The sequence below is a fragment of the Dermacentor silvarum genome, chromosome 1, assembly GCF_013339745.2.
Source record: "Dermacentor silvarum isolate Dsil-2018 chromosome 1, BIME_Dsil_1.4, whole genome shotgun sequence".
Taxonomy (NCBI): Eukaryota; Metazoa; Arthropoda; class Arachnida; order Ixodida; family Ixodidae; genus Dermacentor; species Dermacentor silvarum.
The window spans coordinates 252,900,126-252,915,285 of record NC_051154.1 but is presented as its reverse complement, the minus strand read 5'-3'; the positions used below and the strand labels follow the sequence as shown (position 1 = coordinate 252,915,285).

At 45.9% G+C, this 15,160-nt stretch overlaps 1 protein-coding gene across 1 annotated transcript; it reads left to right on the top strand.

Annotated features, from left to right (window-relative positions):
• The first annotated feature begins 2,135 nt into the window (after positions 1–2,135).
• LOC125942578 (uncharacterized) lies at positions 2,136–13,543 on the top strand. The gene is made up of 4 exons (XM_049660769.1): positions 2,136–2,204; positions 4,758–5,153; positions 7,066–7,320; positions 13,259–13,543. The coding sequence occupies exons 1-4, from the start codon at positions 2,136–2,138 to the stop codon at positions 13,541–13,543; spliced, it is 1,005 nt and encodes a 334-aa protein (XP_049516726.1).
• The last annotated feature ends 1,617 nt before the right edge of the window (positions 13,544–15,160 follow it).

Genomic DNA, 15,160 nt, shown 5'->3' with positions numbered 1-15,160 from the left:
GCAAACAATATTAATAACCTCCTGCTAACACCTCTGTCATATACAACAATTTTCCGTTGAATTCCGTACTGAAAAAATTCAGCATAGCCTATCCATAGCCTCCTATATACTTCATGCCTGTCCATCGGCGCCGAGAACGCAGGAAACCAGTCGTCGCGCCTAGTGCCGTCACTCACCGCTAGTTGGCGGTGCTACCCCAGAATAGAAATACAGGACGCTCTACGGCGGCGCGCGCTGTAGCATAACTATATATCACGCTATTTTTTATTACCGGTGCCGATTCTATTGTTTTACAACATCTGCGGGCGTTTAACACCGACACAGAAGCGTACAGGCCGCCGCGCATTGCTTCTTCCAAAAGAAAAGAACGATAAAAGTAAAACCACAGCTCTTATCTGTACTAGTATGAAGCTATTTTCCTTCTGCTTAATATTACATATGTTTGTATGTCAGTGTGAAAAAAAATAATGTCGGCTCTAATAACTGCACAACAAAAACTTTTATTGCCATCATTTGGATTTAAAGTTTGTGGAGCTTTCGCGACAGGGGCTTCTGTGAAAAAACTTTTGCGATGTCGTTCTTGTCCGTGATCTTCAGCGCAAAATTAGTGAATAGAGGGCGGAAAAACTTTGTCACCATGATCTGAAACAGCTTTTCGTGATGTTCAGGCACTGAACAATTACGTAGTTCACGCTCTCGCAGAACTTAAGCAGTATTCACGGCAGTCTCCCTCAGCGGCAGCGTAAAATTTCTTAGCTTAGCGAGCACTACTTCAACCTATTTGTGCAAAGAGTTCAGCAGAACTACGAGTTCGTCTGACCGATACAGCAGACGGCTTCTGTCTTCAAGCCTAATCAGAGAATCTGATGGCGCCGAGGGCTTGGCTTTGTCAACAAACTGAGGCATTTTTTGCAAGACACCCGCTCATTAACAGCTTAACGGCTCTCGATAGGTATCCGCCAACCATCGCTAGTGCTGCACATTCTGGCGAACGAAACGTTTCTTTGCGCCTTGTAATGTGCTTGAACAGCGCTGCTGTCGCCTCTTTGGGAAATTTTTTTGGATGGTTCTGGCGTAGTACTTACGCTCAGTTGCCGGCGTAGCTACGAGCATGTGCTATCTTCCGTGTCCATCACGTTGCTGTTTGTCGATGTTGACGCAATGCCTGTCTTCAGAGACTTTTCTGTTCCGCACAAAACTGCCCGTGAGTGTGTCTGATCGTTGCTTCCAGCCAGTGGCGCACCGATGGGGGGGGGGGGGGATTCGGGGGTTGTAACCCCCCCCCCCCCTGAGGCCGACCTAACCCCCCCCCCCCCTTTTGTTTAACCCCTTTTCTTTCCTTGCGCATTCGAGTACTGCAACTAAGATGTAAGACGCGCAATCGTCTGCACACTCGCAAAGAGCGCATTTTTTGACAATTTCCTGTCGTTGGTCTTCCCCGCCCTCGGGGACCTGGAAGACCAACGACAACTCGTCGCCAGGGCCAAGAGGGCAGCCGAAGCCAGAGGGTTCCTGGACTAAGGAACCTTCCCACCTCAGGGTGATACCGGGCCTCGCTCGGGACACTGTTTCAATAATAAACGTTTCTCTCTCTCTCTCTCCTGTGAAAGAAATCGAAATTAGTGCTGTTTAGATGGTATTGGCAAACTGTCAACCCCCCCCCCCCCCTGGCTGAGATCCTGGGTGCGCTACTGCTTCCAGCTGACCTCCTCAACCACCCAAAAATATTCATCGGCGTCAGACGAGAGCTTTCTAGTCAGAACAAATCAAAGTGCATCTCTCTCAGCAAGTATCTGACGCATTCCACGTTTGCCACATTCAAACTTGGAGCCACTTCTCTGGAAGTTCTTCATCGCTCGGAATTTCATGAAATGAGATGCCCGGGACGTTTCTCTTACTGTACGAGTTGCATCTATATAGGTCACAACGATACGCCATACTACTGGGTATCAACTCGCAAAACGCCCTATCAAACCACTTAAAGTAGCACAACTCACTCGTGACCACAATGTCTTCTTTTCGGCCAGAAGGCTCTCATTTGCGCTGCTGCTAGACGTCCTCAATGTGGCACCGACAGTCTCATAGCCACAGTCCTTTAATACGTGCCGCAGCTCATCGCGTCAATCGAAGGCAGAATGCATTTTTCCCCAGCCGTGGACTGCTGCAGGAAGGTGGTGATCGCTCAGCAAGCCAGCGAACTGTCGGCAAGCGAGGCAAATGGGTATTGTCTCGATTTGACACTAATGGAGACGCGCACACGCAATTTTTCCCGCCTTTAACCATGCACGGCGGCTGGCGAACTATTCTGGGGTAGCAGCGCCCCTAGCGGGTGACCTGCGAGGAGGTTAGGAGAGGAGGTTGAACGGCGCTCCCGGAGTGATTGCGCGGGCACAGAAAGTATATAGGAGGCTATGGCTTATCTCACGATGGCTGTCCACGCAAATGCCTTTAGCATTGAATCAATATAGCGATACAAGGTATTACCATCGTATACGAACGAGTTTGTATAAGGCGTGTGCTGCAGCGGGATTCCTCTTTCGCACTTCCTTAAGAACACTCGGCGCCATCTAGCGCTAAGCGTGCGGATTGCCTCCGAAATGCATAGCGAACGCTGTTCTGTCTGGATGCGCCATCAAGTGCCACTGCCGAGAAGTCCGCCCATGGGCCTCCGATGCGGAAAGCGTGGCGCACCATTGCGTGCGAACGCTGACAATTGTTTCCTCGATTGCCGCACACTCAGCGTGGCACATACTCCGTTACCAAAGATGGCGAGAGGTTGATTGAAAAGCAGCACGTACCCAGTGCATTCATGGCGCAGCTCGCTAAAGCGTCGGCGTGAAAGGCGTTCTTTGAAAGCGGCACATATCCGGTGGATTTGCTGGGCAGCCTGCTAATGCGCCCGGTTGCTGTCCTTGAGGAACCCTTATGAGGTGGGTTCGATTCCGCTCAGCGTCACATAAATTTAAGATATATCTTTAATCTCGTACAGCAGCACATTCCCAGTGGCACATACGTATATATTCGCTGAAGTTGGCGTCAAAGAAGTTTATTGAACAGCGGCACACAGTGACTCGCACGTATCCAGTGACCTAAGTTGACATCAAAAATGTTCATTGAAGACAAGCACGTACAAAGTGGCACATATCCAGTGCTGCAAGCCCGCGTCAAAACGTTTCGGCGAACAACAGTACTTAGCCAGTCCCGCAGCTACAGTAACCCAAGTCGGTGTGAGAAAGGTTCATTCAAGAGTGGCACGTGTGTACACATTGACACATTCCGCGAGCCAAGTTGGTCTGATGGTCAGTAGTTTGCAACTCTCTTACCTGAGCACAGCCACCTGGTACGTTAGCCAATCCACCACGGACTACCCAGGGAGCGGGTAAAGTGGTTACATACATACATGCACACATACATAGCCCCGGAAAGTCCGTGATGTTAAAATATTAAACGTTACTCAAGTATTATTGCGCAACAAACGACGCGGACGTGAGAGAAGAACACACACCAAGCGCAAAAGTGTGAGCTTGGTGTGTGTTCTTCTCTCACGTCCATGTCTTTTGTTGCGCAATAATACTTGAGTAATGAATTACCAATTTTTCCGGAATGCTGGTCACATTAAAACATAGTGCTTGCCGATGCGCACCTGTCACCAGAGTGTCAGAATTTGCAATAATGGGTGTGACGACATGCTCAGTGTAATATGATCCGCCTCGTGTGCGGTCCGAAGAGTGACTCTCTCTCTAGACGCGCTGACGCCTGTGCTGCCGTCCTTTTTTGCATTGACAATTTAGTGACGTCGCGGAGACCGAGTGGTTTGCTTTTTCGGAACTCACATTTTCTAACTATAGATATAGATGAGGCTATATATTGTCACGTTGTAGTAATTACGAAGAACCAGACAGCAGCAAAACTGTGACCAACGAAAACTAACTTTTTATAAACGGTGATGGTTGAAAATGGTCACCAGGCAACAAAATGTCCAAGAATGCCCATGACGACGTGTTTCGGCCAGAGCAATGGGCAACTCGCAGCCATTGTTAAGGTCTCTTGACTGACCTTAGCGTCTATGTACTATGATCCGCCATCTACGAGGCCCGAAAGGCCCTGCATACGCTCGACGGGCTGGTGCTGATGGGGTCGCCGTACATTTTTTCATTGGCAGTTTAATGGCATTGCGGAAACAGGAGTGTTGGCTTGTTTCCGAACTTACCACTTTACCTATTCATCCTGTTAACGATCACTTAACAATCTTTTGGCCGGCGATGCGAGGTATACCGCTACGATATTTGCCGCGTGATTATGCTTTTTAGATGTGTCTCTATAACACACTATTGTAGAAACGACAACAGATTTGCGACTTGAAGTAAAAGGGACTATAAACCTGTTATGTCATAGTACTGCAACAGCTTTGAAATTCCGCACTGCAGTTTGCAGCGCCTTATCCACCAAGAAAAAAATTTCCGGAAGTTAGCTTTCGAGAACGAACTGTTGTTGCAAATGAGAGTCGTCAGCCTAAATACTTATGCTGCATAATATACATATTTGTAGAAAACAAAGTTGCCACACAAAGCATGCGTCATGAAGTTAGCGTCGATGAGTGACCGGGTGGCACGTATCAGTAAAGACGGCTGTGATACATAGAGTCTTGACGAACGTTGTCTCGACCTTTTTGGGTGATACTAGTTGAGCCTATAGCCGTTCACTTCAGTGGGTAATGCCTGATCGGCGTCCATTTCCATGCGCTTGCTTTCGTGCAGGGCAGAAAAGCTCCGACACAGGAAGAAAAAGCAGCTTCCAAACTTGAGAGCCTCTTCAACCACGTCCAGCGGCAGGTCCAGGCAACACTCCCGGTAGTGCCAAGCAGACTGCAGCCACTGCACTCTGCCATCGGTGGAGCAAGGCTGGCAATACTTCTACGGTGGACAAGGACGCAGTGCACAGTGTGCCATCTAGTAGGGCACTTGGAGCAAGTCAACGACGTCAGCTGGTTGCTGGACTTCGAAATCACCGAAGTCATGCCAGGCAAGCATGCCATAGGCAGTGTCGGAGAGTCCGAGTTTCTGAAGACCTACCAGAACGATGTGGTATTCGCATACGCGGCCATGACCTTGCTGCTTCTCCTGCACACACACAGCTGCATCGAGCGTTTTGAGGTATGGCTTGCTCGTTTTTAATACACCCCTTTATATAAGCCTTCCAATAGAACACATGAACATTTCATTTCACGTCTTCTCTTTTAGAATGTATCGCTAGTGTACTGTTGTGCCCTGAGTCCACGTCAAGTGTTAGAAATTGACAAACCAGTTAGCCTGCTCTCTGTGTCGTGGAAATGATAGAATTTGGATGTCATAAAACAAGTAGAATGCCTAATTTACATTAACCTTGGGAATAGGCTTGCTTTAATAAATAACTCAAACCATTAACCTGTCATTGATTCCCTACATATCGAGTCAACAACGAAATATAGCCGTCCCTCTGTGACATTCTAAACAAGCAAAAGGCGTCCCATGCTAGTCATGGCGCAAACTAAATGTATAGGGGCATGTGTTATAATAACAGTTTTTATAGATATCATATTTGTTCACAGGTAAGTAGTTCACAGGTTGTGCTAAATTACATTTCGTTCTTGAATTGACTGCAGCACAAATCAGTGATCTTTGTTTACTGCAAAGAATGAAGGACGCAAAATAACAAGGCTTACGTTAACAAGGCTTATGGCACTCAACAGGGCGACGCAAATAAGAAGGCTTACGCGTCGCCCTGTTGAGTGCCATGTAAAACATGACTGAGGGCATACAGCGACAAAGCATAACCCCCGCACTATAGAACGTGGCAACACTCAACATTGCACCTAGACTCGAGGAAGTCCATGATAGCGGCGCTCCAAGCCAGGAATAGTCATTGCGTCAATTAACACCACATGGCAATTCTTGAGAAGAGTTGCGCCTTCTTAGCCGAAGGGCGGCGCTTCCTCAACTTGGAGTGGAGGAAGTGCTTTTAGTCGAGGCTCGTTTTAGAGTGCGGGGCCAAGGATCCTTTGAAGATGTAAAATACTATATAGTAGTGCTGAATACCTGCTCAGTGAAGAAGGCTTTACCATTTGTAACAAGAATGCCGAAGCAGTAATGAATTTACACTTTCACAACATTTGCTGTGTGTACATTCCATGCTGCTGACCACGGAAAAAAAATACTTGCACCTCTCGCAGAGGCTAATGATGTGATCTTCCCTGAGATTTAAGCAGCGCTATTGTGACAAAAACACAAGTACGGAGCGTTGCCGCCACCGGCGCACAATGGCGGGTACTCTGTTTTGGAAAATTCCATGTGTCTCCCGTAACTTGTTCTATAACTTTAAAATATAAGTGTCAAGTGGCTGGACAGAATCAAGATGATATTTGCCGTTGGTTGAAGCAAGTCAATATACTTTTTTCATATTTTACCTAATTACACAATTACTTATTACAAATTAATCAACTTGATTAAATAGTATATTCAGAGCAAAAGTGTGAATAAGAAGATTGTAGGCCATCCTAGAAAGTTTTCGAAAAGTGTTTCTGCTGCTCAATACGTGCTATAGAAAAGCTTTTTCCAAGCATGAAAGAAAGCCCAAAAAACACCAAGAAGCTCCGTAGGACTCGTCATTGATTTATGTACAGGATATCCGAGCTTATCCAATAGTGATATTATAGGCAAGAAAAATTTCTCATGCGACCACTTCGTAACTCTTACGTACAAAAACAATTTAACCCATAAATATTTTGCGCAATTAAATCAATGGAATTTTGTACCAATTAAAAAAGGAATTCCAGAAATTAAGTTTTGTTTCTAGTGATTGTACGGCGTTTTGCCACTTTCACTAAACTTTCTGGTGTAATGCACTTGAACATTGAACTTTCACAAGGACTGTATACATGGCCATATCTTGAAAAAAAAACTTTTGATATAACGTTCTTGTCAATGGCAAGTGCCGTATCACATTCATATGCGCGTACAAGTACACATTTATAGATATCACCAGCTGTTGAACAACTAAAGTGTAATAAGCATTGTTACGCTATTCCAGGTCGTCGACCTGTTCGCTGCCGAGACTGAATTTGAACGGATGCTGTGTGCGAACATCGGAGCGAGCGATTCGCTAACCGGCCTTCGCATGAGCCGATGCGAACTTGGCGAATCTGCTTCACACATGCTCGGGGAAGCTCTCGGTCATTTGCTGGCGCTCTCTGGTGAGAAGGAGGTGTGGATGCATCCTCTTGCAGAAGGCGTGGCCAAAGCGCAGAATCTTGCCAAGATCAGGATCACCGATCTCTATATAAACGTGAGTAGTGTTTAAACGGGACATTACGCGCACAAAGCCGACTGTGGCCCAGTGTGCTGTTAGTGCGAGGAGGTACGGCAGTCAGAAATTATTAATGCTCCACGCAGTCCTTATACAGGCGAGGTCCTTCGCCTGCTGCCGCCATACTACTGCGAACAAATACCGCATGTTAAGACTGCATTGCTTGTAAAATCGCAGAAAAAGATCAGTTTCATGCGTTGTTTCGTTTTAGAGAAAGGTACAAAATGCTCCTTGTTGCCACGAGACACTGCCAACGAAGCGCGAAAAAATAGCTACACAAGGGGCATGTTTCGTACCTAGCGCATGTTTACTACCCTTTTCTGTACATTTTTTTTTTGTTTTGTTCATTTGAGCTTCACTTGCGGCAAGCAGTTTAGTTTTCCTTACTTATTTTTTGTCAAAAAATTGGTCCAGTGGGTTTCCAGATGCCGCGCGCGAAAAGCGATTACTAAAACCCTATTTTGAAGAATATGCTGTAACAGTGGCATTATGTTTGAGACAGTGTTATTTTCTACCGAAAATACGGCACAACCGAATGACGCAGTGCCTTGTCTTGCCTGTCTGTGTCGTTTTCGCGATAAGAATGTTAAATCTCATGCTTCTTGTAATGTACTCTGGTGGCTGGCTCTTCTATAGAAGGAAATCTTCAACATATTGCACAGCCAAATCCTGCGCGTTCAGTCGCCGTAAAATGTACCTGCACGAGCATCCTGCACACTTAATTGTGAGAGTGCCAGCTTCGATGCCTGCAGTACGAGCATAGAAGTTGTCAACAGCACTGCATAATACGAGTCTTACAAACGTGACCACTGCCACCACGCCAAAACGGCGCGCAATGTGGACGCATCATCAAAAGTCACGTAATAGTACTTCGCATACTTGAAGCACAAAAGGGCTGAAATAACAGAAGATTTGACATATATATGTATATATGGAAACTCGTACGTTGAGGATACACGTACAAAAAGAACCATACATCATTTCCTACGTTTCGGCCGGGATCCGGCCTTCGTGAGGGAATACATGGAACGGTGAGGCGTTTTGCTTGAATACCTTCATAGTATAAGGGGGGGGGGGGGGGGGAGGTGAGCCCCCGACACATTGTTGCTATAAGTTACGTGAAACCGGCCGTGTGAAATCAGCATCGCACATGTCAAACGTGATTTTAAAAAAAATTCTACTCCACGGCATGGTTATAAGAACAGGTAATCTACAAGTTCTCAGAGCAGCAAATGTAACCAACCATATGTATACATGAAGAACAGGGCTTGCAAAAAGATAACATATACGTTAAAGAAAAAAAGTCTTTACGCCAAGGCACGGTTCTAAGAACAGTTTTGTACAGGTTCGCAGAGCAGCAAATGTCACGAAGCGTATACAGAACAGGATCAGGGTTTACAATGAGATGACACTTAAGTTTAAAAAAAAAAACAAGGAAACTGTCGGGGGAAAGACAAACAGCCATCACAGGAGACAGCTTTTTGCTGTAGGGTTCTTGCACCGTGACGAGTCATCACTCGAACATGCTAAGAATGCAGCACGGGATGATTGCATGGACAGGTTCGTAGAGCAACAAATGCAACAAAGGAAGGGTTTACAAAAGAGCTTAGCAAGAAAGGTGTGTACCCAAGTTACAACAAAAATGCGACAGCAATGATTGGTTAATATCGCTCGTACTACGTTAAATATAATAGAATGACACATCAGCAACTAGAAAATTGTTTCGGTTGAAGCTTCCGCGTGTGTGTCGGGTGTGCGAATAGCTAATCTGGCGACGTTGCACTGAACGATGCGACGAGAGATGAGCTGTTTCTTCTGAGGACGATAGGAACATGAATCTCTATTTCGTAGAGAAAGAGGTTGATAATGTGCCCGGGTTTTCGGTAATCCCAGAGGCGACGGCAGGAAATTTATGAATTACAAATGATTCGCGAACCCCCCTTTCCTGGTGCGATTTGAAACCAGATGCAAGTGTGGCGGGCCCGATAGCTTGTCAAAAGAGTGCCCGGGATAGCGACATGCTTGGATAGCGGAAGATTATATATATATATATATATATATATGAACGTGACGGGAGACAGAGATGGCTCTATTTTTTTTAATCACAACCATATAACGCCAGCAGGCCATGAAGCCAAATAAAGCATAGGTGTAAAAGCTGTGATTGAAATTGAAATGTAGCACCTAGTGAATAAATGTGGTGGAAATGAACGTAGATAAAAATCTAAGCCCCTTTCTTAAAGAAAGATAGTTGAAGGCGAAGCTTTCTCTCATGCAAACTGAATCAAAGTCAACGTCAAAAGCCAACGAACACGCAACGAACCCAAGAAATGCTGAGTGACCCGACACGATGCATATGTGATTAGATTGCTTGTTTAGAATTGTATTTTTTTAACGTTGAAGTTTAATGAAAACACATTTCGTTAAGTTGCATAGCCTTTATTTTGGATCATATAACCCTTGATTGCAAGCACACACTCACACTTTCCCGGACGGCTCTACACTTGCACAGTATTGCCTTGTGATCGCTGTGGTAGACAGCCAGAGACTCTGCCGTTGCCGATACACGGGATCGGCCTTAGGGCACGACCGTGCTCGCCCTTACGTTCGCGTACGGTAGCCTCTTCTGCCGTCCGCTGCACCCGGGGCCTACTGATTGTGACGGCCGGAAATTGATTGTGACGGCCGGAATTCATTCAGTTCGTCTCGGTAGCGTGGCGTTACAGTTTCTATTGCTCATATCGGCACAACTGCGAATGTAAACTGTTGTATTATACGTTAAGTATGTCGCGTGTCGTTGTTCTATTGTGTGCGCAGATTCAGTTCCCATTGTATAAGTTGGCTTTCCTGCAGTGCGTTTTTGGCACTCACGGAGGAATCAGTGAGACATAGAAAGCTTGCCTTTTAGAAGATGACTTGTGCCCGGTGGGGACTGAACCCACAAGCTCCGCATTACGCGTGCGATGCACTGCCATGTGTGCTACAACCACGGCCATCAATCCGTCTACTAATTTGGGTATTTATGTGTACTACTAACTTACTACTAACTTGGGTATTTGTGTATAGTACTATGTGTTAGCCGGCGACACTGAAATCCATAGCGGGCGGATGTGCAACCCCGTTTTTTGCCCAGCGGAATCACATAACGCGTGGACTTAGGAAAACAGGCACGTGGCTTATAAACCCTCGTATGCTACCCAGCATACGAGGGTAGTTCCCTCGCTTGCCGCACAGCCAGAACCATATACACAGTTATCCAAGTTGACGGGAGGCGTAGTTAAGAATGGCACATGTCCAGTGTATTAATGGCGCAGCTCGCTAAAGCGTTGGCGTAAAAGACGTTCATTGAAAAGCGGCGTATACCCAGTGCATTTGTGGCACAGCTTGTTAAAGCGTCGGGTTGCTGTCATTGACTCAACCATGTGACATGGCTTCGGTTGCGTCCAGCCTGTGTGATAATTTAAAGGTTTTTTCCTGCCATTGTAGAGCGGCACACCGGCTGCTGGCACGTGACTCTAGTTGGCATCAAAGAGGTTCATTGAAGACCAGTGCAGACGAATTGGCCCACACGCAGTGCTCCAAGTTGGTGTTAAAGAATTATATTGAAGGGCGTTACATATCCGGTCTCGCGTCTACCTTGGCCCATGTCGGCGGGACAGAGGTTGGTTGAAGAGTGGCGCGTGTGTACACATTGCCACATATTCAGTTAGATAAGTTGGCCGGACGGTCGGTTTACAAACCCTGTTCCCTCAGCACAGCAACCCGAGTTCGTTGAAGACCAGCACAGACCAATTGGCCCACACGCAGTGCTCAAAGTTGGTGTTACAGAATTATATTGAAGGGCGTTACACACCCGGCGTCGCGTCTACGCTGGCCCATGTCGGCGGGACAGAGGTTGGTTGAAGAGTGGTGCGTGTTTACACATTGCCACATATTCAGTGAGATAAGTTGGCCGGACGGTCGGTTACAAACTCTGTTCCCTCAGCACAGCAACCCGATGTCCAAACCCTTCCACCGTGAACTACACAGTGACCAAGGTGGGCGGGAAAACAGTTAGATGCCAACATTAATAGATAGACAGATATATGGAACAGTATTATTGCAGGAATTATTTTCTTTTCGTAGAACTCTTCGCAGATTCAAGACAGTCACCTAGCAAAGCACGAAAAATGAGGTTTGACCACGGATCCACTTACATCGCTTTCGCACCGTTGCCTGCTAAGCATAAAACGCCGTGTTTAGTTCGGCTATGTATGTCGAACGAAACCACCGTTTAAACGACGTGGCGCAAGCTTTTAGGGCGGCCGAGACTCCAAGGCTACGGGCGGTGCGTTTGGCTACGAATCGCGAGTGCTAACAAGAGTGTGGACATCGCAATGAACGAGGAGAAAGATTGCCGACTCAGCCGAAAACATGCAAAAGTTTTGCGCGCAGAGTCATGAAACACGAGACGTTCTATCATTGTTCCACTTGACCGGAGTCTAGGCAGACATGGCGACAATGAAACCGGCCACGTTTAACGCACTTGAGCAGTTTCTTGTTTCATTTCCATTGATGAGACATGTTTAAACATGCCCGCGAGATGTGACAAAAGGAGGCAAGTCTCCTGACAATGCAGGCAAAGGAAGCATGTCTCCTGACCATGGTCAGAAAGTTATGTCGGCCACACGTGAGATTGAATTAAGGGCGTTTTCTGAAAGCGTATGAAGTGCACCATGGAAAAATCAACAAGGCTTTAAACATCACTTGTTTCCGCAACTTGTTCATACAGTGGGAGAATGGAGACATGCGTGAGCCTATTTTGTGTATCTTTTGTGGCGCATGAATTGAAAGCTAGACAAGCACTAACCGGTAATAAGTACCTTCAAAAGTAAGCACAGCGGTTATTCAGAGTGTATTGCGCTCCACCGAAATATCACAAGAACACATCACGTGATGTCATCAGAGCCTCAACGGTATGAACATGGAATGAGTTTGATCTTTATATGAGGACACAGATTACTGCGCATACGCCTGCATGATGACGTTTACAATTTTTGCCGAGATCATAATTAGTTTGCGAGTTGTATTCGTGTAGAGTATACACCTCAGAAAGTATATCGCACTTTCGCTAACCACACTCTATGAAGTTAGGATATCTAGTCGAATTTCGTATGAAGCTGTAAGAACTCGTTAATTAAATATCGGAAATACCAAATTTCTTTTTTTTTGCATGGCAAGTCAATCAACACATGTTTCCCGCGTGTAAATTTCCTTCAGTGTTTCCGGAAGCTCACCGGGGTACAACATTAACCGTGGCTTCTTCTCGCAGTCGTGAGTGTTGGTTGCTAACTTGTCAGTGTTTGCTCTGCTGAATTAAATATATTGGCTTCGAAAGCTCTCTCTCTGCCGCAACAAAAGCCTGTCGAGTTTCCTACAAACATTGCAAGAGGGCGTTGCGGTTTCTCACCTACCGTGGGAACGTATGCGGATTCGCTCAATCTTCACGCCTGTGGCTATAGACGTTACTTGGGCGTTGTTACGCTATACCTTACTGAATTTCCAAGTAGGGATATTTTTCTAAACGCACGAAAGCAATATAGTGCTGCGATTATGGCTGGGTACGTTCTTGCTAATTGTTTCAACAGTGTATTTTTTGTTGAAAATAATACATATGCAAAAGGCGTTTCAAAATGGATGGACGAAATTCTGGCAAATCTGTGTGCTATCCATCGTTCCCACGTTGTCTGAACCGCCATGCTTGCTGTTCCCGCACACACTATAGCATGAAAGTTCCGGCTCGTAATTATTCTAGGAAAATCAATTAAAAAAGTAAACTATTCTCGCAGTGCATAATATGCCGGTTGTGTGCAAGGCGTGAGGTATGCGCGTGTTTAAACGCCTAATGTTGGAGTTTTATTTCTAAATGTTTTTGTAGATTGACTACGGGAAGTCGAGGCTGGACACCGGGAGAGCACTGCTAGGAGCCCTGGAAGCCAACGCGGCCATCGCCTGTCTCAGCGTAGACTGCAGTTTGGTCTCACTCGAACCTGGCCCTCCCTTCAAGGAATGGCTGGCTCAGGCTTCGGCGCTGAAGGAGCTGAGCCTATGCTGCAGCCAGTGCAGGCATAGACACGAGGCGAGCCTCGTATTCGAGTCACTGCCGGTGACCACTGGAATCGCCCGCTTGGACTTTAAGGTTCAACTGTTAAGGTTTCACTAGTGCTGTATCTTTTCTCCTAGACTAGGTGACTAGTGCTGTATCTATTCGTCCAATTTTTATATTTCCTTTTGTTGTGTGCGTGTTTTCCGCAATTCTGCGCTGCCAATATGAATACAAGCTGTGCCAATCCCCTGGAGCCGACTCTCCGCCTGAAAGCTATGCTGTCGCTAAAGCTCTGCCGGCGAAAGGTGAACGACCATTAATGTTAGAGCAACTCAAAGTCTATAATTAGGGGTTTATCAGTGCTCAAGTTTATCAACACCGCTTTTTTGAACATCTATTTATGGAGTATACACGAGCAGGTCTTTCAAATCTATTGAGTAATCAAAATGAAACGTAGGTAAAACTAAAGACTATTGGGAATAGTTTGCAGGAGATTTTAAAATTTTAGGGTACATAGCCACAACATAGGAAATTATGAAATTTAAGCAATGTATGGTTCGTCAGAATTTTTGCACTGGACTAAATATTTTTATATAGTAGATGGTGTATCGCGATAAAGGTCCGTTCAAGTATGAAAAAGGTCTTAGGGAAAAATGGCGGGAGAAAGATCGACTTTTTGGAGACGCTGTCAGATAGTTCGCAGTTGCCGTCTGAGCTTTGAAACTCTCTTCGAGCAGTAAATTATTGTTTGGAAGTTGGCACCAACAAACCCAGTCAACACGGCTGCTTGTTGAAACTTCGGACACGTGTACGGCAGACCCTAGATCTCCTTTATATTAACTGTATAGCCGTAATTTCTAGTTTCATAAGAGTTAATTGTAGGCGCTCTCGCCGTTGCTACAGACGCTCCTCTCCGGTCCTCGCGCCGTTGCTAGGGGAGAGGAGGAGGAGCGCGGATGCCGGCGGAGTTTTCGGGGTCGCTTAAGAAGTGCATTCGCACTTAAAAATGGTAAACGCCGGTTTCCGCGCCCTCCTGGGACTCTGCTGGAGTGTCATTTGGGGTTATGGAATTTCATGCAGGTATTCCAGGTGCTTTTTCTGAACTTTTGAGCCTGAAAGCGGAGAATAGACCCTCCCAGTGCTTGTTGTTGCAACGACGGAATCTGGTTCAAACATGTTATATTCCGGGCGAACGAATAAAAAATTACTCGGCTGTAACAACACCCTGCAACGCGACGCTAACGTGGTGCACACGTTGTTGATATGATCAGGCCTTAGCGAAGGTGAATGAAAAGCTACTCCAAGATGCCTTTAATGTAATACATAGGGGACTGTTCACTACCAAGCACAACATGTTGTCATGCCTATCATTACAATGTGCACATGCATACACCGCGTGCCCCCGGATATATCAAGCCAGTTAAAGTTACAAAACATCATGGTCGGCAGGCACCTAGAACTATCTAGTATTTCTGTAGCCAACATTTACCTTAATAGAAATAAACAACTTGTTAAGCTTTAGCGTGTAACCAGTTTGTCAATACCATCACCCTAATAACAATGGGATGCGTGGCAATACGTTTCATGTTCTAAGCCGCACGAGTCATTTGTTAGTTGCCACAATGGAGCGTGTTACCAGCTTTTGCAGAACGTCTGACATTATATGCATAAGTTGTTTACTACATATTGCTACTACAATACATCTACAGTATTACATACATACATACATACATA

Coding starts and splice junctions, on each gene's coding strand:
- LOC125942578 (XM_049660769.1), top strand. CDS start 2,136: ATGCATTTTTCCCCAGCCGTGGACTGCTGCAGGAAGGTGGTGATCGCT. Junction 5,154..7,065: donor GCTGCATCGAGCGTTTTGAG/GTATGGCTTGCT, acceptor ACGCTATTCCAG/GTCGTCGACCTGTTCGCTGC. Junction 7,321..13,258: donor TCACCGATCTCTATATAAAC/GTGAGTAGTGTT, acceptor ATGTTTTTGTAG/ATTGACTACGGGAAGTCGAG.